Raw genomic sequence first — 26,082 nt, 5'->3', positions numbered from 1 at the left:
GGAAATGGATGGGGAAATGTGATATGATTGCTAATAGCACTGAGAAAACACCTGAGTTTGGAGTTATGAATTCAAATTGGCAGTTAAAACGGCTTTTTGCTTGATATAACCTTTGGAGGAGGAGTAGAAGCAGGAATCTGAGGCCCGCAAGAGGGCGCTCGTGGACAGGTCCTGGGTGGCTGAGTCCCTGAGAGTCTTGGAATAAAATTGGGATCTGCTCCAGGGAAAGACAGCACTGGAAAAACAAGTTGCTTTCTTCACCGGAGGCGGCAGTAGTATTCATTCCCAAAACTACTGACGCTGTGAGCAGGATTCGAACCTGCGCGGGGAGACCCCATTGGATTTCGAGTCCAACGCCTTAACCACTCGGCCATCACAGCCGCCTGCGGACCGCGGCCTGCGGAACTATAGCTGCCTATCAATACGCCCGCCTCTTGCGAGCGCTGTCTTGATGTCAGTGCGCGTGCGCTTATGAGGCAACGGCCCTACAGAAGCGGCGACTTTCCAGTTCTCTCTCCCTGCCCCGAGCCACAGTACAAAATGGGCCCAACCGTTCCCACACCGTTGAAGGCAGACAAAGGGATGCCGCTACACCCTGGTTCTTGACAGCTGGGGTCAGCCTCCAAATTCGCACTAAAAGTGCACAGGGAGGGAGACTCAAGTAGCAATGGGATGGCTGGTAAGAAGAATAATCCTTCCATATGTACTACAGAGAGGCGCCCTGTCAAAGTCTGGAAATGTGTCCCCTTCGCAGCAATAATATACTAGAGTCAACCGTCCCAGGCACCGCTGGGATTCGAACCCAGGATCTCCTGTTTACTAGACAGGCGCTTTAACCAGCTAAGCCACGGCGCCGTTGGGTGGGGTGTTGAGTCTAGATGTAGATCAGCTGTGCCTGAGGGTCACTAATCGAGACGACCGAAATAACGGCTGCCACGGGGCTTCAGTGACTCATCCTTTCCAAGGTTCCCCCTTTCCTTCCCAAGCTCTGAGCCTGAGGGTTAATACTCTGCACCACCCGCCTCTCTCCCACACCGTTGGGGACCAACTCGACTATGAATGGCTGCGTGGCCCCCCGTCCCTTAGCCACCTAGACTGACCTGCTTTCTCAGTGAGAAAGGGTTTGTGGAGAAGAGGGATGCGGGTCCTCAGAGGAGGGAATGGCTCACTCTCACTACAACCTTCCGGAAACGGGGGCGCCACACCTCCCCACAAAGAGCTCCCCTAACCCAACCCCCAAAGTTCATTCCACAAAGTCCTGGTATTTTTTCTTTTTATATTAAAAAATAACAGACACGATATCAAAAACACAAATGTCAGCGGTAGAGGGTACAGCTGAGAACACCTGGGTCCCACCTGAGGGGCAGCACCAGGGACTCCACGGTCCACCAACCTCCCCCACCCCGGAGCAGCTAGGGGTCTGGACCACTGGGTCCTGCTTGGGCCTCAGAGGGCTGGCTCTCCAAATAAATAAACGCAGCCCCAAGCCGCAGGGACAGGGACTCCGGCTCAGCTGGGGCTTGGAGAACCACTTCAGCAGCTTGTCAGCAACCTTGTCCAGGGGAAGGAACGACTCCTCAGCAGCGGTGGGAGGTGCAGCTTCTCCGGGCTGGGCTAAAGAGTGCCACCCTCTGTTCTCTAAGAGGCCAGAGGCAGCCCCTGGATCCTGGGCTGCTGACGGGGGGAGGTCCCACACCCCCTACAGCGGGAGAAGCCGGGACAGTTTTCTATTGGTTGGTCCAGCCACGTCTGAGTTCTGCGAGTTGGGACATGGGAGAAGGAAGCTTCTCATGCATTCCCGGAGGTGGCCCCAAATGTAGTCTAGCTGGTGCCATTTCCTGCGGCAGGTAAGGCTGGACTGGATGAGCTCCCACCTTGTTCCTCCTCCTCCATGGCCAGGTCCTGAGAGCTTGAGACCGCGGCCCCAGCTTGGGCCTGGGCCTCATCACCGCCCTCGCCCTCACCACCACCGCCACCCGCCTCGCCCCCACCCTCCTCCATGGGCTCCAGCCCCAGTCCATCCATTTCCGAGAAGAGTGGGTCATCAGGGTGGCCAGGGTCTTGGGTGCTGCTACCGCAATCCACACAGGCCTTGGAGAAAGAAAGGATATGAGCGAGTCAGGCAGAGTTCTCACTGCTGACCTGCCACCCCAGTTCCCCTTGTTCCCCAACTCGAGAGTACTTCCCAAAATGTATGCCCAAGAAACATTAATCCATACAGATGCGCATGGGGTCAACAAGATTGGAAAATGCATTGTACCCTGTACCCAGACCGCACTATACACTAGCATAAGATTGGCCGAGAAAAGGTCTACCAAAACACACGTGGTTTAACACTAAATAACCCAGCAGCAAATTTAGTGGAATTAACGTCCTTCAGAATTAATGATTCAAGGAACAATGAGGGGATCAGCCCTTAGCCTCTACCCTTTCAACTTGAGCTCAATTCTTTCTTCTCCCTCCTGGCCCAGACTTGACTTCTCACCATCACATCAAGGGCCCGAGGCAGTTGACCCTTCCGGACCCAGGAGTGCACAGCACCCAGTTCCCTCCGCTGGTCCTCTGAGAACCGAGGCTGCTGCTTCTGCATAGCCCGGAGCCGCTCCCGGTCCTGCTTCAGCACAGAGGCCATGTCCCTGCTCCGGGAAGGGGTTCAGGAGGCAGAGAATGGGAGCTGGGGCCAGGGCCCACGAGGCTGGCATTTTTCCTTTACCTCAACTCCCCAGCTCCCCCACTCACTGCCTCATGCTCCTCCCCTGAACCGGTGCTCTGGGAATTCAGGCCTTCCAGGACCAGGAAAGCTGCCCTCAGCCTGACTAATGGTGGGGCTCCAAGGGGCGGAGGGCAGAACAGGAAAGCCCCAGAGCAGAGCCAGGCCCAGAAAGAAAACCCCAAGTTAGCTGCAGTGAGGGTGGGCCGCCAGCCTCCCCACTCCTCTGAAGAAGAGGCAGAGGAGGTCCCTGAAAGTCCTCACCTGGAGGGCACCTGATAGGTCATCATGACATGCTGGTCAGCATTGGCCATGAGCAGCCAGATGGGATCCTGGAGCACGTACTTAATGACCTGGTCCCCGGGCTCAGCCCTGGCACGGGCAGCCCCAGCCTCAGCCTCGGAAGAATCGACGCTGCCGAAGTACTTGCTCGTGTGGCTGCTCTGACTGCTGCCTGTAGAGTGAGGGGCGGGCAACCAACAGAGTCAGGCCGCCCGGCGCTCCACCAGGCCTCGCTCAAGCCCACTGGCCTTAGGAAGCAGGGCAGGGGCCCAGGCTGCTTGGCCAAAGTGGGGCCTGGCCTCCCAACCCCCCAGACACTGTCCTACCCCGGGAGGTGTTGTGGGAGGCAGGGCACTCACGCGTGATGCTGGCTGAGGTGCTGCTCCCCTCATGGGAGCCTGAGCCAGACCCAGAGCCCAAGCCAGAGCCCAAGGAGCCCGAGGCAGCAGAGCCCGTGCCAGAGCGCGAGTCCTCCTGCAGCAGCAACTCCAGCAGGTCGCTGGAGCCCGAGAGCGCGTCCTGGTTGGAGGACTCAGTTATCTCCACCTGGGGGAGGGGAGGGGAGGGATTAAGGGATCAGCACCTAGGCTTCCCTTCAACTGCTGCCTCTGGCCGGGAGCGCACCCAAGCCAAGCGGCCTCTTCCCACTCCATGACAGTGGGCCCAGGCTGAGTGATGAGAGCTGGCGCAGAGCAGCGCCGTGGCGCTGGGCCCTTTCCAAGCAGCAGAGGCACGCTCAGAAGTTACTGGGATGTCCTCGCCACCTGTCAGACAGACGGGCCTGTCCCCACTTCACAGATGAGGCAGCTGATTTCTGCCTCATTCAGAAACGCAGCTGGGGCCTCCCACCCCACGACACCACCCTCTGGGGACGCCAGGTGGGCGGGGGGCAGGAGGAAGAGCGACGGGAGGAGCAGGGGAGAGGGCCGCGTGGGGGCCCTAAGAGGATGGGGGCGGGCCTCGGTGCTCACCGGTCTGGCCGCTGGGTCGGCAGTCTCCTCGCTGGGAGGGGGGTGCCCAGCACTACTCCCCTCGACACGGGGGGGCTCCTCAAGCTGCAGCAGGTTTAGCTGGAGCGGGGAGCTGCATCTCGAGTTGAAGAGCAGAGAGTCGGGGCGGCGGGGAGGGCTGGGGGGCGGCAGGGGCAGGGACGGAGAAGGGGAGTGGGAAGCGGGGGCCTGGGGTGCCCCACAGGGGTAGGTGGGTGGGGCAGGGAAGATATAGTTAGGGAGCACCAAGGCCACCACTGGGGTCACCAGTGGGGCAGGGAAAGCTGCAGGAGACACAGATGTGGGTGCAGGAGGGAGAGGCTGGGGGCCTCCTCTGGGGGAGAACGCGGGGAGGGGGCAGGGCTGGACCACAGCCGGGAAGGGCGGCGTGGCTGGTGGTGGGGGCCAGGGGGCAGAGGATGGCACAGGTGACGGGTGGGAGATGGGGCAGGGGGCTTCGGCCTGAGGGGTTGGGTGCTGGCGGGAGCGCTTGGCTTTGGATCGGCAGTGGTGGCGGCGGCCGGGGGCTGCGGGGCCGTGGCGGCAGCCTGAGGGGAGAGACTAGGGTAAGCAAGGCCCTCGACCTGGGGGTTAGCAGCCCTGCCACCCCGGCCGGCTGCCCTGCCACTCGGACCAGGGAGAGGATAGGCCCCAGAGAGTCTGCCTCCCTGGCCCACACGTAACAGAGGGGACTCTGGAGAGGTGGGGGGACCTTCAGGGAAGACGCGGGAATCACTGACAAAGCGGCCGGGGGAGGAGAGGTTACACGAGGCGGGGTGCTGCAGGTGTGCAGAAGACCGAGGCCTGCTGGCGGACAGCAGGCAGGCGAGGTCGTGGACGAATGGGCAGGTGGCTCCGGTCCAGCAGGCAACTACCAGCCTGGGCGACCCTCCTGCCAGTGGGGCCGTGCTCCGCATGGCTCATGATGGAGCCAAGGTGGGCGGGAAAGCCCAGTTCCTAGCCCTATGCCCGCCTGCAGGGGGCCTCCCTCAGGCACCTGGAGGGCTGCCACCTGCCCTTGAAGCCCTGCCCCCACCCGAAGTCGTCCCAGTCCTCCCTGCCGGTCTACACAGATCTCCCAGTCAGCAGCAACTGAGTCCTGAGTGGGCTCGCTTCCTGCCCCAGCCCCCAGACTGGGCCTGGAGTGGCTTACCTGGAGCAGAGCGCCCCTGCCTGCCTGTCTCAGTGCTGCCCTCCTCTGGCGGCAGCCTGGACCCCCGCCCGCTGGGGAGGAGCTAGCGAGGGGCCATCCCTAGGCAGGGCCCTGGTGGCGGAGGTGGCAATAGCCTGGGTCCCTGGAGCACAAGGATCTCCCTCAAGAACCCCTCCCCCGACAGTCTGGCCCTAGACCGGGTGCAGGCAGGTGGCTACCCAACTCACCGGGGCCCGAGGGGGCCGTGGAGGAGCCGTCAAGTCCACGCAGCCTGCCATGGTCGCGGAAACGGCTGAGGAAGGCCTGCTCCTCCTTCTGGGTGTGCAGGGACAGCACAGCCTTGGTCAGGCCCACTGGCCGGTAGGCACCTGCGGCTGGGTCAGGGGCCACCGTGGGGCTGGGGGCTGGGCTGGGAGCTGGGCCAAGAGGCAAGCCAGGCAGGTCCTCCATCATGATGATGTCTGAGGAAGATGAGACAGGGGAAAGGTCAGAATCACCTTAAGTGTTAGCACACCCACACCACACGGCACCCTCCATGTCCAGCAGCTTAGCCAAAGACCTGGGCTCTGCCCTGCGGCCGAGCCTGGGCCTCCCCTGCATCTCTTGGCCACCTCCCCACCGAGAACTGGCTCTGGGCCTTCTTCCCCGTGTAAAGCCGTCCCAGGGTAAGAAAGGGATACTCAGTCCTCGTCAGTGGCACTACCCTAGGATGACCCCCCCGTGACTCCTTGGAAGGGAAGCCCACACCTCGCACTTCCCTCACTCGTTTTCCAGGTCAATGCCCGAAGACCCTTCAGGGCTTTTCAACAGTCCCTGCCTCGACCGTCTGCGGGCAGCACCTCAGGCTGAACTACACCCCAGACTTTGTGTGTGAACTGACGGTGAGAACACAGGAAGCAGGATGAGGGACAGACAAGGCGGCAGAGGCTGGCGGGCGGGTGGAGAGCAAGAAGCGGCAGCCCTGAGCTAAGACGGGGGCCTCCTTCTCTCCATCAGGAACCAGAGGGCGGGAGAAGGCAGCCGGCAGGAGGGGGGACGCTGGCTGGGGGAGCAGAGGGAGCCCGGGCACCGCCCCCCTCAGCCACGCCCGTACCCGATTCCGGGGGCTTCTTGTCTCCCACATGGACGATGGTGGAGCTGAAGCTACACTGACTGGTGACGGACACCACGCTCTCCGCCTTATTGGCCAGGGCGAGCGGGCTCAGGGCGCCTCCTCCCACCACCGGCTCCTTCAGAGGGGCGGCCCCCTCCCCAGACAGCACTGCCGATGGATCTGTACGGAGAGATGCCGGTTATCGCCCCGCTGGGAGGCTGGGAGAGGAAACCCCAGTGGGGGTGGGGAGAGAGAGGAGCGTGGAGATCTGGAGGCTGGGCGGGGACGGGACAGAGTGAGGTGGGGCCCCAAAGACAGAAATGCAGACGCAGGAACAGAGGACAGGGTTGTGGAGGCAGGATGGCCTGGCTCTTCACCTTTCTCGGCCCCCACAGAGACCGCTCCCGCCCGCTGCCTGTCCTCGTCGGAGGCCGAAGAGGCGGTGCAGGACGAGGAGGAGGTGCACTTGCGCTTGGTCGTGCTGGGGAGGTTGCAGCTCTCCAGGTACCTGAGGAAGCACCAGAAGACATGAGAGCAGCGCCTGGGTGGGGCAGGGCCGGGGCCCAAGCGGGAGAATGGGCCAGGATGGCCTTACCTGAGGATGCTGTCCAGGCAGTTGATCTGCTGGTAGGAGCAACCCGAGGCTTCTTTCCGCTCAGCCTCCTCAGGAGCCGAGGCTACTGGGGCCTGGGTCAGAGCAGGTGCCACCTCCAGCTCTGGGTCTGCAGATTGGCAGGGAAGGGTCTTGGCCTTGAATGTGCCTGCAGCTGGGCCGAGGAGAGAAAAGCTCCTCTGGGTTGGGCTGAGGGTCATGGGACCCGCCCCGCCCCAGGCCTCACTCCTCACCCACACCCTCACCAACTCACCAGGGACACGGGGCCGGGGCAGAGGCCGGGCCCGGGACTCAATAAAAAGCTGCTGCCCCTGATGCTTCACCAGGTGCACGTCCTTACAGATCTGCTGGAAGGTCACCTGTGGGGCAGGGCAGTGGGCAGCATTGGGGGGGCGTGGCCAGCCTGGGGAGCCCAGAGCGTAGCGCAAGAAAAAGGCCCCAGGGCTTCCCTGGTGGTGCCGTGGTTGAGAGTCCGCCTGCCGACGCAGGGGACGTGGGTTCGTGCCCCGGTCCGGGAAGATCCCACATGCTGCGGAGCGGCTGGGCCTGTGTGTGAGCCATGGCCGCTGCGTCCGGAGAGGCCACAACAGTGAGAGACCCACGTACCGCAAAAAAAAAAAAAGAAAAAGGCCCCAGTGGGGAGGAGCAGAGATCACTATGAGAGCAGGACGAGAAAGAAAAGGAGGTGGACGCGGCTCCTCTGGGTTTGGCAGTGCTGACTCTGAGAACAAGGGAACGGGAGACTAAAGGGGTAAAGTGGCAGAGAGGCACTCACCGGTGCAGGAGGCCCAGGTCCCTCGGCGTCACCCCCGTTGCTGGCACTGGAGGAGCCAGGGCTGAGGAGAGGGCCTGGGGAAGTCACCTGGCCGACTCCACAGAACCCGGTAGGGCTGGGGCTGTGCACAGGCTGAGGCAGGAAGAGCGACAGGTCAGATGTCCAAGGCCTTGTTCCGCACCCCTTCCTCATTCTCAAGCCCCGTCCCCTCAACTCTCACCTGTAACAGCAGCCGGTGGATCTGCTCAGAGAGCTCCTGGATATCAGGGTCCAGGGAGAGAGCGGGACTGGGGACTGGGGGAGTGAACACGTCTTCATTCAGGGGCGCCCTGCGGGGTGGGAAGGATGAGCTGAGCCCTGCCCCCTCCACACTGGCCCGCCCTCCAGGGCACCACCCACTTACGTGCGTACTTTGTGGCGGCCCAACACAAAGGCCACCTTGCGGCTCCAGGGGTGCACGAAGCCAGCCCAGCTGGTGTCCATGGTGACGTACTCCCCATTCCGGGCGCAGAAGCGGATAGGGGAGTGGTCAAAGGGCTGGCCAGCCAGCTGCAGGACTGAAGGGAGTGAGAAATGAGGTGCGGGTCAGTGGGAGGGAGAGCTAAGTAAGGTTGTGGAACCCCCTGGAGCCTCCCCCCACCCGAAATCCAAGAGGCCAAGGCGCTGAAAGACACAATCACAAGGACAGCTGTTAGGAAGCCCTGGAGACAGCCGGAAGGGAGCGCAGGATGAAAGGAACTCACTCTTTTTGTGGATGGCCAGCATGAGGGGTCGGTCCTCGGGATGCAGGAAAAGGAGCACTGGGGCCCCCAGGAGGTCCTGGGGGAGGTAGCCCAGCAACGGGGCGGCCCTGAAATGACAGGAGGCATCAGAATGGCCAAAGCCTCGGCCCTGGACACCTCCTTTTTCTCCAGGTCCTGACCTCACCTTTCATCCACATCCTGGAAGAGGCAGCTGGGCGTGTGCCTCGTAGTGAAGATCCTCTTGTCGGGGGGAATCCGGGGAGCTGAGGCACAGAAAGTGTGGCCATTGGATTTCCTCCAGAACGGTCCAGCTCCTCAGCCCTCCATGCTGCCTCAGGCCCAGGCTGGCTGGCAGACAGTTCTCTCCACAGCTCTGCCTTGGGCCCTCTAGCCTACAAAGATGGTCTGGACAATCTTTGTGCCCCATGCCGATAATGAAACTGAAAACCAAGGTACTCTCCTTTGCCTTCTCCTAGCTTAGGGCTCTCATCCAACTCTACCTCTAAAGAGGCGTTCAAACCCTCATTTTAACAATACCTTCTGTGTTCCAAAGCTGTCTCCCACACTCCCGTCCTGCCTCACCCCCAGCCTAGAGAAGGCCCCCTTCCTCCTACCCCAACCAGGCCAGGCGCCTGGCCCGCCCACCTTCATAACCAGAGTGAATGCGCTCTGCGATCAGCAGGCAGCACGGCTGTGCAGGGGCCCCATCAGAGACCCGGATCTTGGTCACATATGGGGTTAGGCGGAATGGCTGGTACCGAGGCCCGGGATCTCGGTCAGGACCCCCTCTAGCAAGGAAGAGAAAGAGGCATTAGGGACTGTCAGTGAAGAGCCACCCACCACCCACCTCAAGGTCATGGGCCACACAGCAAAGAAAAACGGGGTGTGGGAGGTGCAAGGGGTCTGCTCCCACGTCCCCTGCCTACCTGATACGGCAGAAGACAGACTTCTCCTGGGTGAAGTCCTTGAGGCCTGAACCTGAGACAGACCAGGAGGACAGTAAGCACAGCTCCCCATCCCCTTCCTGGGCTGAGAAGAACCCAGCAAGGAAAAGCCTGGGGCCCCTGGCCCCTCATGGCAGGTGCTTCCTGGAACTGCTCATCCCTCCCCCCAAGCACTTCGGGACCTCACCTGCCGAGGCCCCCGTGCCCCAGGTGGGCAGGCGAGATGGGGCAGTGGAACCATAGAAGACGCCCACATCCTGGGGAGCCAGGAGCTCTGAGAAGCGGGCACCGCGGAACACATCCTGCTTGCAGCGCAGCAGGATACCTGCCTGCTCAGAAATGTAGACGATGCGGCCTGTCAGGAAGGAGACAGCCACGGAGAAAGTATCCTAGGCGAGAAAGCAAAGACAAGAGCAGGTTCAGGAGCTGTGGGAGTGGGGCTGGGGGTGCGTCGGGATACAGAGGCTGGGCTGCGCTGACCTGGTTGCGAAGCGTGTACTCAGATGTGATGTGCTCCAGTTCCTCCAGAGTGTAGGTGGACATGTCCATGGCACAAGGCTCGCCCTCCTCCAGGCTCCACTGCTGGTAGTATTCCTGGTTGGCTGCAGGGTGCGGGCAGCAGCACACTTAGTGAGGAGACTGCCCCCATGGTACTAGCCCAGGACCTGAACATTGCCCTCCCAGGAAGCACCACTCACCTTGCACCTGCTTGACACAGGCCAGTGCGTACTGCAGCGTGGCCAGGGTCCCAGAGCGGCCCTTGCCCCTGCGCTCTGGTGGCAGCCGAAGCTTGAGCTCCCGCAGCGCCGTCATGAGTTCTTTCTGGGTCCTTGCCCGAGCTGACTGTTCACTGCTGCAGGGCCCACAGGGAGGGAGCGGGTATAGACATTAGCCCCAGAGCGTGGCCCCCAGCCCTCTCCCCCAGCCCTCACCCCACGAACCTGCAGCCACTGGTAGACGGGTTGTCCTGCTCTGAGCTGGCACTCAGGAGGCTGTAGGCAATGGAACTGCTGGGTGGGGATGGGCTCTGAGAGTTTGTGCTAGGGGAGAAGCAACAGACCCAAGATGAGAAAGTGGGCAGCAGCACGGGCCTGTCTCCCAGCTCAGTCTGCTCAAAAGACCACTCCTAGCACCTGCAACCCATCCAAACACACCTCTTGCTGCTTTCAGTGGTGTCCAGCAGGGCCGAGTCCTTGCCATTGCCGGAGGAGGAGCTATGTGAGCTCCGCTGAGATGCACCCCTGGACTCCGGTCCATTGGACTCATTGCCGCTGGAGCCATTGCTGTTGGCATCCGTGTCGTCAGCCAGGCTGGCGCCAGGACAAGGTCGATGCTGTGGAGGCCCAGGGGATGGAGCCCCTCCAGGACAAAAGGATTCCCCCGGCCTGGGGTCCCCTCCCCCATCAGCCCCTTCGAGGGGGCCGCTCATGTCTGGGCCATGGGGAGCGCAGGAGAACAGGGAAGGCGGAGAGGCCACCAGAGAGGCACGAGGGGGCCGGGAGGCCTGGCCAGGGGAGCGAGGTGGGAGACTCAAGCCTCAGAGAGCTGAGAAGTTTGATCACAGCCAGCGCCTGAAAAGAGAGACAAGAAGGAGAAAAACCTGGGCTGTAAATTCACAACACCTGCCAATTTCATTCAGCCTCCTCCCTTTCAGGTCCCCACGCTCCTGAGACCCAGGCTTCCAATATGGAGCCTAAGCAATTTCTGTTTCCTGTCCGCGTACGGGGCGGGGGAGCGTCGGGGGGCTGCAGGTGGAAAGGGGCCTCTCTTGGTCCTTCCCCCACATCCCCTGCCAGCGTGGCCTGAGGAGGTAATACCTAAGCGGTCGACTAGAAAGAACTTCAGCTGTGAGCCACAGCCTGGATACTTCCCATTCCCAAATTCCCAGCAGGCCCCCACTCCGCCTGGAACTCCAAGGCCTCGGAGCAGGGTGCGAGCCTGCCGCCTTCTATATTTAGGCCTCCGGGCTAATTTTATCCGGGGGCGGTGCCACCTCCGCCGCACATGCGCGCGGACTTGCGCGGCCCCGCCACGCGCTTCCGCCGCCACTGCGGTCGCCAGGGAAACCGACGTCAGCGGCTGAGCTCAGCGGTTGCTGGAGGGCCCGCAAGAGGGCGGGGGAGGGGGCGACCCCTCCCCCATTTCTCGGCGGAAACGGGGCAACGACACACTCCCGCACTCGCAAGCGCGACCAGGGGTCGCCCACCTCTAATAGATCCCCAGTCCCCGGAGGGCCGAGTGGCCGTAGGAAGAGGGGCAGCCATCGGGGTTTCAGAGGCTGGCCTTGCTCCCCAGGGCAAAACACAACCACCACCGCCCTCCGCGCAAAAGCCCCTAGACTGGCGCTCTCCAGGATCCCAATCATTCTGGTTAAGACAACACAGCCTTTCCTCCTCTTGCCCCTGCACCTTCTCCCGACCCCCAGGACCGAGGCCTGTCAGGAACCCAGGAATCCTCTCTTCGGTCCCCTACTTTTCTATACACTCGCCGCCACCGCCACCACCACCCCCCACAGCCATCCGAAGCAGACACACTCTGCTCTGACCAAGGGACGGACAAAGGCCAGAGACGGCTGTTCCCTTACTCTCTCCCTCCAACCACACCCCCAACCTCAGAGCATTTTCTGAGCTTCAGGAGAAAAGGGAAGGCTGTGGCCAACAGCAGGAACTAGCACCGGGAACGAGATGTTCCAGTTTGAACCGGGCTGACATCACAGCCGGCGCGAGGCCAGGGACTGGAGGAGGGAGCGCGGGAAGCGTGGAAAGCCCGAAGGGGTCCTGGTGCTGGGGCAAAACCGGAGACCCCCGAGTGACAAAGGCAGCAGGGGGCATGCCTGATGAGGGTCAGGTGTGGGGCCGGGGCAGCTGGGAGTTGGGGGCAAAGCTGGAGGTAAGGTAGGCAGGTCAGGAGTGCGGACGCCCAGTGCAGGATTGTGAGGAATACCTAGGTCCCCGGGGACAGGGAGCGGGTGGACAACGGCAAGGAAGGCGGATTATTGGTGTGCCGTCTGAGTGCCCAGGCCGAAAGCGGCCCATCAGGCTGGAAGTGGCGGCAGTCAGCCTCCGGGCCGAAGACCGGCCCCTGGGGTGGCCGCGGAGATGCTTACCTGGCCGCGCGAGCGCCCTCCGGTCGCCTGCCCGCCGCCGTTGCAGCCCGCAGCTGAGTGCAAGCTCCGCGGGGCCAGGAGGCGGGTTGCATAACGCCAGGCGCTGCCCCTCATTGGCCTCCTGCCGGCGGAGCCACAGGCCCCGCCCCCAATTGGCTGGGGATCTCGTCCCGGCGCCTGATTGGCTACTGGCCCCCACTGAGGTCAGGGCTGTGTCACACACACGGGCGCACGTGGATCTGGGTGCTGGCGCTGGGCTGAAGGGCCCCAGACACCACAGCCCAGCCAATGGGCGCGGGACGCCTTGTACAGTAAATAATGGAAGGGAGGGGAGGGGAAGGGAGGGGAGGTAAGCTGTCCCTCTTCAGAGAACATACCAGGGCCACAGTAGGTATTTAAGATAACTCTACTTCCTGAACCGACCAGCCTTGCACAACAGGACACCCTGGCCTTGCCAGGGGTGGGCAGAAAGAATGCAGACCTTAGGAGGTGGGCCAAGCTGGATGAGACAGCTGGTCCCTGGGAGGAGATGGACAGAAAACCCAGCTTGGCCTTTCCTAGGTTCCCCTCCCCAGCCTTGTCATCACAATAGAGCCCTTTTACCCAATCCCTTCCTCTGACACTTCAAATCCTGTGGACAGCTAGGAGGAGGGTAATCGAGGGTCCACATCTGAGGAGGGGGTGGAGTGGGGGGAAGGATGCAAACAATAGAAGGGGCAGCCAGAGCCAACAGGAGCTGTGAAGGGAAACAATGGCAGGTGTTTCCATGGCCAATCAGAGAAAAGGTCACCGGGCAACCTACGTGGTGACTAGTGCTTCTCTCCTGAGGATGCAGCCACCCACAGTTACGGCTGCACCAAAAGTAGGGGCCAGGCAGCCAGGGCTGCAGGGGAACAAAGCGGTGGCTGAGAGAAGAGACCTTAGACAAAGGTGGGGTGGCAAGGGCTTCAGGTCCCCACCGCAAGGAGAAGAGAAAGCCAAGGACCTCATCACCTGTCTCCTGAACTGTATTCCGCAGCCCCCAGGAGAGAACCTGACACGCAGTAGGTGATCATAAACATGGTGACTTTGTAACTAGAGCTGGGGAGGGGGAGGGGCCTCAGTAATAGAGAAGGAGCTGGAAATTATAATTTTTTTTTTTTAAGAGGCAAGAAGCAGAACACTGAGTCCTAAATTTGGGGGAATAAAGTGCCAGCTTGGGCCGCGAAGAGCTTCAGTTACACAGACCCCCTCCATCCAAGACTGATGTGTAGTTCCTCTCAGGGCTCCCTGGAAACGTGGGTGGCAAGTGAAGAGGCTGATGCTGACGTAATCAGCGTGGGTGCACACGCCTGTTACGTGGCCTAAGCTTTCCTTAACAATTGTGTTCCCCATGGTGGGGTGAGGGGGTGGGCAGGGTCAGGGCTCTGTAGAAAAGCTTACAGAATAACCCAGAAAAACCAAAGCAAGAAAACACAGGAAATAAAGGATTGAGGAGCCTGGATTCTCAGTCTTCTCTCCTTGAAAATGCCCCCCCAACTCATATATTGTGGCCCAGTCCCTCGTCTCCTTTTCAGACACCTCTTCTCTGGAAACATCCTTTTTCTTCTTCCTCAGCACTCCTTAGGGCTCTAGATGTGATCTCCCCCGGCACAGGCGATCCTTGCTCTCCACCTCCACCTCCATATTTTCCTTTTGCGTAGACAAAAGGGTCCAGCGCTCCAGCAGCTCTCAAGGCCCTAATCAGGATCCTGCCTCACGGCCCCCACAGTAACCAGACCCTGCTGCCGTCAATGGAGGAGAGGGGGCGGGAGGCGGCGGTGACGTCAAGCGGAGGAAGGGGGCGGGGCAAGGCAGCCGGGGAATGTGGGGCAGGGAGGCTGGAGAGGCAGCGGTTTGGGAGGCGGCCAGCCCGAGAGGGCGGCGGCCAGAGAACTTGGGAACATCATGTTCTTTTGGCTGGTAGCCCAGGACATGCACCGAGCCTGGACGCCTCCCCCCAACCCAACGATAGCCATCCTGTCCCAACGCCAGGGATTCCTGGAGAGAGGATTAGGAGGAAGGGGTCCCCCCCTCCCCCGCCCCCACGCCTGGCTCTCTTCTCCAGACTCGCATCCGCCCTCCCCTTGGCTTGCTCCTACAGCTCCTGGCATTGGCTTTCCCCCTCTTCCAGACTGTACACATCTGCTGGCCCGATCCCAAAGCCAGGGCGGGTAAGTTGGAGGCCAGGTTCTGCAAGAGACCTTTGCTCCTTCCCTGAGGCCCCCTTCAGAGCCTGAATCTCTTGTTACTATGGTAGCAGAGACAGGGAGGAGGGATAGGGAGGAGAATGGGTCTAGGATGAGGAACTCGAACTGGGAAAGAGCAAGTGGCCCAGCCTGGGGCCTTGGATCTTGGGAGAGGGATAAAAGGGAGGAATGAAGGTTTGGGGCTGGTGCCTCAAGACAAGAACCAGGAAGAGGGAAATGGGGCGGGGGTCACCAAAATTTGCAAAAAAAAAAAGTATGAGAATAGTTCCCAACCACAGCATTCACATAAATCTTACACCCTGTCACTGTTCTTTTGTCACCCTATAGCAATTTTCTTTTACCTAAAAAAAAAAAAAAAATTAAAAACATGACCCAGGCATTGCGCTGAGCACTTTACATACATTATCTTATTTAATCTTCAGAACAATCCTGTGAGATGGGTATAATTATCCCCATTCCACAAGGACCAACTAAGGCTCAGAAGTTACCAAACTTGCCTAAAATGTCTCATAATCAGTTCTCAGGCTCTTAACAAATGGGACCCAGGATTCAAATCTGAGCTCTGATAATGGCTTGTCATTCTGATTTCTTACCCTTCAGGAACCTTTGAGGTGTTACCAGCTCTGGGAACCTGGGCCTCTCAAACACTCAGCCAATTCTAAGTTTGGTGCCTAAAACACAGACTCCATCCAACCTCTCCTCTACCCTGGGACATTCAGTTTGCACTCTCCACACACTTCAAATCATCACAGTCCCAGTTTTCACATGCTCACAAAGTCCTTGAGATCACCCTAGCAGCCACCAGCTCCAGTGACTTCCTAGGAACCCCACTTCCTCACTCTTCCACCTTACCGCAGGTCACTTTACCACAGGCCTCGTTGCTTGTACAGACAGACACCAGAGCACTCTGTTGGTGCCTCCTCACTGCCAGGGGCTCAGGAAGACAAGTATACAACCAATCTGCACAAGCCCATCCTCCCTCTCAGGATCCGACAGTTGCTACCCCACGTTTACTCCCAAAGATGGCTCCGAGTCCCAACCCCTCCCCTTTACGCATGAGAAAGACATCAAGAGCCCTGATGTGACTAGCTCAGGGTCACACAAATCATCACCCCACCCTTTTTCAAATCACCGTACCCCCTTTGGTACCCTCTCAACTGCCCTAGCAGGACCTCTCTCCAGCCTCAGAACCCCTGCCTATTTCAAGTGCTTAAGGCACCTACCAAAACAGCAGTCACGCACTGGAACGTCTCCCACCGGCTCTCAGGGGTCCTGTCCCGTACCTCCCTGGGAGTAGGGTTCTCAGCTCCCTCAGTTCGCTGGCTTCTGAGCCCCTCCCCGCGGCAGTCAGGGGTACAGGGACCCTAGGGCGTTGAGGGATTTGATGTCAAGGATTCCCGCTCCCCTCTCTCTAGAGCTGAGTTCGCAGCCCCTATTCCCCCGTAACCATCAGAGCTCCCACCGCGGTGATCACGCATTTGCAAGATCCCCCTCACGGCAATGCATTAACACCCCTCCTTACAGAACCACCGTGGAAAAACCCATACCGACCGCCGCTCCTCACCCTCCACGCCTGAGCACTTACCGCTCAGCGCGCACGCCGTCCAATTTCTTCCTAACTAGGATCAAGGAGACTTGGATTCGCTTCTCCAGGCCCGCCCGCCGACCAGGATGCCACGCCCCTCAAGCTTATTGGCCGAAGGGCGCCGACCCATGCCCCGCGCCGCGTGCGGCCGCGCAGCCCCCGCACTGCCACCATTGGCGCCACCCGCCTCCCTCATCTTCTCATTGGTCAGTTTGCCAACCAGCAGTGACAGATCCACGTCCGGGAGGGGCCACCCTAGCACGTTGATTGGAAGCTGACCGAAAGCCACGCCCACATCCACCTCCGAAGTTCTTACTGGCTGTGGCAGCGTCCCCCGACCCGCCTAGATCGGTGACGCGGCCGCCAGTCCAGTCCTCCAAATTTTCTCATAGGCTGAGAAGTCCCGGAGCTGTAGAGGACACGTGCGGCCGATCTCACGCGGCAACTTGTTTACCTAGAAGCTGGGGATTTTCCTTGACGACACGCTAACCCAGGACGGCCGAGTCTGCGCAGGCGCAGATGTGAGCAGTGGTGGCTTTGGTGGGGGCGCTTTGTGAGCCGTTAGGCGCGTGACAAGAGCGCCCCCGCGCTGGGACTGTGGACCTGGGTTCCTGAAGCTCCCTGAAGCTGGAAGCTGCTGGCATTACGGTGAAGCGATCTTCAGGTCTCAGTGCCGCGTGGTAACGATGAAGATGATAGCCACCTCCCAGATTATATTTTCTGTGGGCCAGGCCATGCGCTTACAAACCCGGAGGAGGCGGCTGATCTACTTCCCACTGTCTCAAATGAGACTGAGATCCAGAGAGGTTACATAATGTACCCGGATTAACACGCTAGTCTCTGGTGGGGTCAAGATTTGAACTCAGGTCCCTGATACGATAAAGGTGGGCCCTAAGGCCTGCGGGAACCCTAAATATGTGAAGGACTCAGTAGATGAAGCACAAAAAGGCCCTGAGCACTGTCTTGAAAATAGTAAGCCCTCAACAAGTGATGAACATTATAATGACTGTATACATAGTGATAAGAATCACCGGGGTCCCTTACAACTGCGGAATCAATCTCCGGGGAAGGGGCCTGAAAATCTATTTTGAAAAGCATTCCCGGTAGTTCTTAGGAGCCTAGAAGTTTGGGAAACACTATTAGGTTTCCTAGGCTGCTGAATCCTCATGCTGCAGCACAGAAAAGTGGGCCCTCCAGAACTCACCTAGCACTCACCACCCACTGTTAGAAGTGCCTGTGGGCAGGGATGCTAGGGTGCCACGTCAAGGGCGTTATGGAGCTGGAGGTTAAAGGAGTTCAGTATGGGGTCTAGAGCCACCAGTCGGGCAACAGAGTGCAGGGGCAGCAGGCCATCTACAGCCAGCTCCACACCGCACTCAGCTGGATCTCCCTGAGCTGTTTTGTTCAATAAGTATTTACTAACGCCTTCTGGATGTAGCACTGTGCTAGGCACAATGAGGGAGAGACGTTTCACTGTTGTCCATCTACTTCACGCCTAGGAGTACATGACCACGGGAGAGACTGCAGAGCATTTGGACTTAAATCAAGGAGTAGAAAGGGATCCAATAAACAGCAGAAGCATGCCCGCAGGGAAGTGGGGGGGGGGAGCTGGGAAGCCCAGACCTCAGGGTTCACGGGACCGAGAGACAGTGGGATCATGAACATTTCCCATTATCAACTCCTGGTGCCCCCTCGTGGCCACTTGGTGAATCACACTTTGCCTTTGCCCTGCCCAAGGTCAGGCCCCCTGGCAAAGCTGTCCCTTCCAGATGTATCTTCTCAACCTTCCTGTTACACCTGCAGATCCAATACGCTTCCCACTGGTTAAGAAAAGATCTTAAAACACCACCTGGTTACTCATTACACATTTATTGTACATTTTCACAATCTGGATGCGCCACAGAATTGGGGGCATGGGGTGAGGGAAGGGGGGCAGGGGATACTGGGATAATATGGGGGGTCTAGAACACAGCACCCTCACCCCCAGCCAGCATCTCTCCCTACCCTTTCACACCACAGCTTCGATCTCCCTGCTCCCCCTCCACACAGGAACCTCGACTGTGGGGGGAAGAAAGAGTTTAGGGGGTGCCCTCCAGTGGCAGGTTAAGGGACTGCACCCTCAGACCCCTAAAATTGTGCCATTTAAAAAGACATTAGACCCTTCCTTCATCATTTCACCTAAGGAGGAGACCCGGAGAGGGGCAAGAATCCCCGTCTTGCAGCGCGTCCCATGCACACATTGGCAGTGACCAGTACTCCCAGCCTGAGTTCAAGGGGGCAGTCAGAGGAGCTGGGCAGTGACAGGGCAACACCCCCCAATGAGGGAGGAGGGATTTCAGTTCAGCCCCCAGCAGGGGTGGGGCCAGAGATTTCAGGAAGGAACTGGAGGGATTCTTTGCCCTGCCCCATCCTCCCCAAGGCAGTGATGACCCCCCCGACACACTGGCAGCCACCTCTCCCAAGAGAGATCAGATTGTGGCCAACCCCCAACTCTCCTGGTGGGAGGAGGAGGAGGCAGATCAGGCAGATGGGAGGGAGGGAGACCCCATGGGAATGTCAACTGAGCACCCCACACGGAAACTGGGGAGCAGGAATGTGGGGAGAGACTCCAAGTGGCAGAATTATTGGTCCATCATAACACACTGAACTCCAAGACACTTACACACCAGCTGGGGGGAGGGAAAGGAGGGACAAGAGGTTTGGAAAATCGGGGTAGGGGAGGCAAACTGGACTAGGGGGGCTAGGAGGAGGCAATCCTGGGGGCCAGAAGAGCCTGGCTCCCCAAAAGCCCAGGCTCCCCACCACCTGCAAGTAACGTCATGCAAATGAAAGTGTGATACAAGGACCAACAGGGACTAACTCCTCAGTAAAAAAGAAACACAGGTTGAAAGACTGAACAGAAGAGAAAATGGGGGGGAGAAGGAAACCAAAAGCGATGTCAGTAGGCAAATGGATGCTAATTAACATGCTGGAAGCTCCCAAAAGACCTTGGGATTCTCAGGACCATAAGGGACCAGTCTCGGAGCCTCCCAAAGATGCAAAGAAGATGCACCTAGGGAGGCCTGGACAGTTGCTTTTTATAATTTTTGCAGGGGGTGGAGGTATGGGGAAGTCCAGGGCGGGAGGAAGGATCAGCTAAATCCAAGGGAAGGAGGAAGAGGGGACTGCATAACAGATGCAAATGAAGGGGACTTGGGGCTGGTCAGGAAGAAAGGGAAGGAGGGAAAGAGAAAAAGGAGGTGATGAGAACCTCAGGAAGGGGTGTTAAGGACAACCGGAAAAAATCTTCTAGTAATAAAACTACAAACAGACCAAATATATATAATATTATATATGTATAAATAACAGCTGGCTATTTACAAGGGGGCACACACACGACACACACACACGGATCCAGGGAGGTGGGCTGGAAGATATGGCTGAGAGGTGGAGGAGCAGCTGGGGGTGGGGGGGAGAGGCCCTTCTCTGGGCAGGGCAGGCTCCTCAGGGGTTTAAGAGCTGAAGTAAACTGTGGAGAGGGAAAGAGAAGGAAGAAGAGGGAGAAGGGAGAAAGAGAGAGAGAAAGCAGTGTGTCAGCCCGGCCCTGCTCCCATCATCCCCACCTCCCAGCCGGTTGACATCCCTTCCCCTCTTGGCCTCAGGTTCTCCATCTGTAACACAAAGAGGCTGGACAGGTCGGTTCCAAGGTCTCTTCAACTCCACGGTATGGCCTTGGGGCCACAGACCCCTAATTCTCTGGGCCTCTGAGACCACAGCTCTCAGACAGTGGGGTGGTTGGCTTCCTAGCTGTTTCTCAAGCCCCTGGGTCTCTGCTGCTCTCCCACTCCCCAATTCCAGGGTTCCCAGACTGGGCTCCTAGGCCCAAAGGGTCCTCAAGGGAGCAGTGGGGATCCACCAGCTTTCCTGTTTCCAAAAATCTTAAGAGAAATTGCCTAGATTCACGCAAAGAGCAAGCTAAACAGCTTCAAGGTTTGGGGCTGTGTATAAATCAGAACTTCTATTGGCAGCTATATGTGCTTTCTGCTGAATAGTAAAAACTAGGTTAATGACCTTCAAAACCCAGAAATGACAGGGGAAACCTCTTCAGGAAGGGGCCCTAGCCACTCCCACCTACTCACCGATGATGATGATGAGGATGATGGCGCAAATCACTCCCAAGATAATCATCATCTGGGGGCGAGAGGGGAGGGTCAGTGAGACAGACCATGATACTCCCATCCACCCCCCACTCCTCCTACCTGCCCTCCCGCCTGCCTCCACCCTTACCTTGAGGTTTTTCCACCAGTATTTGCGCTTGAGCTTGGCTGCACTTGTTTCAAACTGGGAGGCCCCTGCTTGGAGTGCATCTGCACGGTCGTCCAGCTCCGACAGCTTCTGGTCCCGCTCCAGGACCTTGTCCACGTTCACCCTCATGATGTCCACCACCTGGGGGAAGGCCCGCAAAGCAGGGGGAGTGTGCCAAGGCCCATCGCAAAGGGCACTCCTCCACCATGAGCCCACATATAGAACACGCACCCTGATGCTGCCTGGCTAACATGACAAGAACATACACAGAACATGCCTAGCATAGCCGCAGATGCGCCAAGGCATGCTGGTAGGCAGACATCTCAGATATCACAGCAGCACCCTCTATTTACCGAGCCTCAAGCAGCCTGCCGATCACCAGAGCACACCCGCCCAGGGTGAAACACCCCAGGCTAGCAAGGCTGACTGACACCTCACGGCCCTCCCAACTGCATGCTGACAAGGACCGGGCATGACATATTTTTGTCCCCAAACTCACTGACATGAAGTGCCGTCACCCCCAACCCCAGATGGGCCCGCACACCTGTTTCCCAACCCTCAGGGTCCTTCCCACTGGCCTGACACCCGCCCCCCACAACTCACCTCATCCACCTGGGCCTGGGTCTGCTGCAGTCTCCTGTTACTGGTGAGGTTTGGAGGGGGCGCAGGGGGGCCTCCCTCCCCAGCCGGGGCGGCAGGGGGGGCGGTGGCAGCCGTGGCCGACCTGAAGGGCAGGGACGGATCAAGACCCAAGGCCTGGAGCCCTTGGCTCCGCAGCCAGGGCCCCGCCCATCCGCCTGTCCATCCATCCGTCCCTCCCTTCCTGCTTCCCGGGAAGAAAGCCACCCGATGGGAACCCTGGACTCCGTCCGGCCCCGCGAGCGAGTTGTTGCGTGACCTTGAGTGAGGCCCCCTCCCCCCCCGGGCCTCAGTTTCCCCGCCTGTCAAATGAGGGTGGACCCGAAACGACAGGCGGCAGCGATGACAGGGGCGGGGCGGGCGCACGCCGGGTCCGCTCCCTCCCGCGGCCAGGGCCCGCGCGGCCAGCCGGGGACGCGGGGCCCTCCGGCTGCCTGCGCGCAGTCACTGGCGCCGGCCTGGTCTCGGGATGCGGGGCGCGCCGGGGGGCGCAAGTCGAACCCCGGGCCCTCCCTGGGCCTGGGCCTAAGGGCGGCGGCCGGCGGCCGGCGCAGGCCACCCGGTGCGGGCGCGGGCGCGGGCGCCAACTCACATGGCGGGGGCAGCGGGCGGAGAACTTGGCAGCAGCAGTGATGGCGGCGGCGGCTAGCGCTGGCTCCGACTGGCGCTGGCTGCCCGGGACAGGAAGATGGCGGCCGCACGTCACTCACATCCGGGCACTGCAGGCGGGGGCGGGGCGCGGCGGGCCTCTAGTCGGCAGCCGGGCCGCGGGGGCGGGGCGCGGAGGGCGGAGATCGCGGCTGGCTGGGCAGCTGGTCTGGCGCCGCGGAGCCCCAGCCACTCCTTCATCGCCTGGGAGCCCGGAGCCTGGCGGCCGCGGCTTCCCCACACCAACAGCTGGCCCACCCGGTCTGACCACAGCTCTCCCCGTCGTCCCCGTGCCCCTGCCTCCTGGCCCTTACGGCACCCTTCAGCCCCAAACACGTCGTCCTCCTCCTCCGTGAAACCCATCAACCGGTCCGCACCCCACCCAGCCCCAGGTCTCGGCCTGCCCCCAGGTCCCAACGCCTGCGGACCCGCCTTCAGCATGTGCAATGGGCGGGCGGAGGGAAATCAGAAGGGGCAAGTGCAGGTTCCCGGGCCATGCGGATAGCTGGGACCCCGCTGGTGAGGTGAAGTGGTGGCAGTTGGTCCCCAACCCCTTGCCCTGCAGATGGATATCTCAAGGGAGGTCTGGGGCCCCTGACAGCTGAGTAGGGGGGATAGCAACACGATCCTCACAGCTGAGGTTCAGACCAGGGGTCCGTGGCAGGAGAGGCCTGGCTGAGGTGGGGCAAGCTTAGGGCGCCGGGAGGAGGGCACGGGGCTGCCCCGTGGGGCTGCTTCAGGTGGTGGCTGCAGACTGGCCTAAACCTAGCTCTGTCCCAGAGTGGCGGCAGCTACCCTGGCAGCAGCAGGAGGGCTCAACCTCTGATCCCAGGCACAGGGCCTGGGCGAAAGGACAGGACTTTTGCGGTGTGTGTGTGTGTGTGGCCTCTCCCGTTGCGGAGCACAGGCTCCGGACGCGCAGGCCCAGCGGCCATGGCTCACGGGCCCAGCCGCTCCGTGGCATGTGGGATCTTCCCGGACTGGGGCACGAACCCGCGTCCCCTGCATCGGCAGGCGGACTCTCAACCACTGCGCCACCAGGGAAGCCCAGGACTTTTGCTTTTTTGTTGTTTTGTTGTTTTGGTTTTCCTTTAGGCGGAAGGACAGTCAGTAGGCAGGGACGGCACCTGCGGTACTCAGGTACTTGGTACTACTGTACGTGCAGATTAACCTCATGGGTGTCAGCCTAACAGCTCCTGTCCTGGCTCTGGACCCAAAATATACTACTGGGACCCGGTAGGAGATAATCCACTACCCCTGTCGTCCCTGACGCAGCAGCTGACACACCCACCCCGCTCCTTTCCAGAAGGACTGGCCCCCCTGAGGCAGGGGAAGATGGGAACAGGTGAGCTGCCTGTCCGGTGGGATGGGTCAGGACCAGCCTCAAGAGTGAAGAAGAAGACCTAGTGGCCCGGGGGCAGGGGTGCTCACTGTGTCCCTGGAAGGGGGGCAGGGGAGGCTGGTGGCCTTGGTCTCTGAGACAAACAGGAGCTAGCTTCTTCCCTCCCCCACCCAGGCTTCCCAGGGCCTCCGGGTGTGACAGCCTCCCCCATGCAGCACCCCACCCCCTCCCAGCGGAAGCCTGGGACTGGCTCTGTCACCAGAGGTGTCATTTCCCAGCTGTCCGGGGGAGGTGAGTGAACTGGGAGTGTGTGTTGGGTGTGGGGACCCAGCAGATCTAAGATAAGATGCGCTCAGCTCCCTTCCCCTCCCAGGAGCCGCCACTTCCCTGGTCCTTGGGCACTGACACAGAAGGTCTGGGTGGCTCAGCCTATGTGAAAAGGAAGAAAAGAGCAGCTTCCCTGATGGTCTCAGATGATGCTGTGGGAGACTAGCTCTTGCTTTTTGGCCCTGAGATTACTTTACTTTCTAGCCAGAGAACAAAGACGCCAAATTCCAGGCTTTTGAGTTCAAAAGCCTCAGGGTCTGGGTCTCAGACAGGTAAGGTTGGAAGGAGGTACAAACAGGAAGCGCTCCCCACCCACACCCTGCCCCGACACCCTATGCTAGCAGGGGAGAAGCTAGTGGAGGACCAGACACGATGATAGACACGGGTGTAAGAGTGATCCTCATTCCCCAACGGCCAAGTCCAGGGGACATGGAAGGGACGGAACCCAGAATACACTGGGGGAGCCAAGGCCATGCGGTGTGGCTTGGAAGGCTGGCACATTGCCATTGCTCTTGGATCCTGGGGGCAGCAGCAGCATAACAGAAATGAGAGCACATGGACCCATGGAGGCGGGGACCCAGGAGGGTTTATCCCCAAGAGAGGACGCGCAGCTCACCGAGCAGCCCTCCCCACCCACCCCACCTATGCTGTGGTGCTAGGGAACTCCCCACATTTACATCAATGGTGGAGGCAGGAGAAGAGGTGGGGGTGGGGGAGACCAGGTGAGTTCACCTGGGAATGACGAAGAGAATGTTTTCTGCAAGCAGCTAGAATGGAGACCCAAAATACAGGTAAATTGAACTAAAGAAAAATAAAGTAATATATTTGCATAACTGAGATCGTAGCTTCTACATTTACCTGCTTCTGGGGGGTGGTAGCCAAATTTCCAGGCTCCACTCCCAACGCTCATTCAAAAGATGTGCGAGGGGGCGAAGCACCTCCAATGATTCTGACGTAGGCGGCATGGCAGAGACCTTTAATAAAGGTTTAATAAAGGTTTTCTTTTATTGCTTTTTCCTCTTCTAACAACTGACTTCAAAGTTGGGGTGGAAGGGAGCTGGGTCATTGCCCCACTGACTCATGAACTTGCTCCATCCACATGAGTCAAACTTGACCAAACTAGTAATTAATTTCAGAGACCTTGTGTGTCCCTCAACACAGCATGTACAGAAAAGGCCTTCTAATTAGGAGAATCATGCCCCTGGGAGGGCTGCATGGAATGGGGACCAAGGGCCTAGCCCCCCTCACAATCGGCTACTCAAACCCTGTGACCTCTGGCTCTACCCTCCAAACTGGAAGGCTCGGGGCTGCCTGCCAATCCCTGGGCTCCTGGAGGGAAGGGAAACTACCAGGTACCTACTGCATGTGAAGAGCTTTACATGGATTGCCACCCACATTCAGTGTCCTAATTATGCAAATAATATGACTGCATTCTCCTCAAAAAATATTAAAGCACTAGACATAAAACTGAGGTTCCCTTGGATACCCCCCACTTCATCTTCTTGTTTTACTTTCTGGAAGTTTTCCTGTGTCCTCCTTTTGGGGGGAAAAAGTTTTTTGTTATATTTATTTTTTTCCATTACTCTTTATCCTTAAATAAAGATGGATGTTGATTACCTTTTTAATTTCCAAAGTGCAATATCTTCTCGCATCTCTCTGCATCTATATTTTTTAAATGCAGTATTATATTGTAACCCAAGAAATAGGTAACAATCAAAATTCAAAAGGTACGAAAGAACGTACAGCGAACATTTGTCCTGAGCCACCCAAGACCCCTATTCCACACAGCTGCTGTTTCAGTCTTGTAAATCCTCCAGATTGGTTGGTGCAGAGACACAGACATAGATACTTCTTTTCTCTTTAAAAATACAAATGCTAAAAAAAAAAAAAATACAAATGCTAACAGACTATATGCATTGTTTCCCCTTCCATTTTTTTTTTAACTTTCCAATTACAGAGTTTTTTTCTTTTTTTCTTGTGCTTCCTAGTTTCTCTATTTCTTCCAGATTTCTTTGATAGGCTTTTCAATATCTGGGAGGAATATATGGAAGGAGTCTCTCTCTTTTCATTTTGGAGGCTTTCCTTAAATGTCTGCTGGTCGTTGGCTCTCTGTTAATATCTAATAGGGAGCCAGCAAGAAGCCGAGTGGAAGGGGGGTGTGTGTGTGTGTGTGTGTGTGTGTGTGTGTGTGTGTGTGTGTGTGTGTGTGTGTGTGTGTGTAGGGGGAGGGCACTCATTGACTGTCGGCTTTGCTGTAGGACAGTGAAAGCATTTTACGCAGACTCCCAAATGTTGACAGGTGGCAGGCTTTCTCCGGGGCCGTTCAGTTTTTTGAGAGAATGTCCTCCATTCTCCGTCCCTGTCCTGTATGGGTGTGGGTTGGGAGGGCAGGGTGGGAGTTCCTATTTCTAGCTTCAAGCCTCACCTCTGCTGCGCCTGGGGTCCCCAAGTCCAAAGCCTCCCCAAAAATGAGTGTGCGGAGGGTTGGTGTGTGTGACTCAGATGTGAGAGGTGAGGGAGAACCAGGGGTCTCGACACCCTGAACACAGGCTCTCGGCCACCCTCTGTGTTCAGCCAGGCCCTGACCCAGAGTCTAGGGACCTCCAGGATCGTGGAGCATC

At 58.9% G+C, this 26,082-nt stretch overlaps 2 protein-coding genes across 4 annotated transcripts; both read right to left on the bottom strand.

Annotated features, from left to right (window-relative positions):
• Positions 1-1,272: 1,272 nt before the first annotated feature.
• On the bottom strand, positions 1,273-16,299 carry PER1 (period circadian regulator 1). Of its 3 annotated transcripts, XM_082680151.1 has the most exons (24): positions 16,222-16,256; positions 15,860-16,000; positions 10,457-10,873; positions 10,244-10,342; positions 10,001-10,155; positions 9,783-9,904; positions 9,490-9,691; positions 9,285-9,336; positions 9,004-9,146; positions 8,543-8,621; positions 8,359-8,465; positions 8,019-8,172; positions 7,836-7,944; positions 7,616-7,747; positions 7,094-7,199; positions 6,823-6,994; positions 6,605-6,735; positions 6,228-6,407; positions 5,362-5,595; positions 3,964-4,529; positions 3,352-3,538; positions 2,975-3,164; positions 2,486-2,636; positions 1,273-2,091 (listed from the first exon to the last, which is right to left on the bottom strand). In XM_082680151.1, the coding sequence occupies exons 3-24, from the start codon at positions 10,729-10,731 to the stop codon at positions 1,822-1,824; spliced, it is 3,816 nt and encodes a 1,271-aa protein (XP_082536277.1). In that variant the 5' UTR covers positions 10,732-10,873; positions 15,860-16,000; positions 16,222-16,256; the 3' UTR covers positions 1,273-1,821. The 3 variants fall into 3 exon arrangements, with proteins under 3 accessions (XP_082536277.1, XP_082536278.1, XP_082536279.1); XM_082680152.1 differs by lacking the exon at positions 15,860-16,000 and having other exon boundaries at positions 16,222-16,299; XM_082680153.1 differs by lacking the exons at positions 15,860-16,000; positions 16,222-16,256 and adding an exon at positions 15,489-15,827.
• A 1,777-nt stretch (positions 16,300-18,076) lies between these two features.
• On the bottom strand, positions 18,077-21,840 carry VAMP2 (vesicle associated membrane protein 2). The gene is made up of 5 exons (XM_082678967.1): positions 21,737-21,840; positions 21,109-21,229; positions 20,488-20,646; positions 20,340-20,391; positions 18,077-19,729 (listed from the first exon to the last, which is right to left on the bottom strand). Coding segments are annotated over exons 1-5 (351 nt in total). The 5' UTR covers positions 21,739-21,840; the 3' UTR covers positions 18,077-19,712.
• Between the last annotated feature and the right edge of the window lie 4,242 nt (positions 21,841-26,082).

This window comes from Grampus griseus, assembly GCF_964374135.1.
Source record: "Grampus griseus genome assembly, chromosome: 20".
NCBI classification, from domain to species: domain Eukaryota; kingdom Metazoa; phylum Chordata; class Mammalia; order Artiodactyla; family Delphinidae; genus Grampus; species Grampus griseus.
Note: the sequence above shows the minus strand (reverse complement) of the source record. Positions and strands in the feature narration are given on the sequence as shown.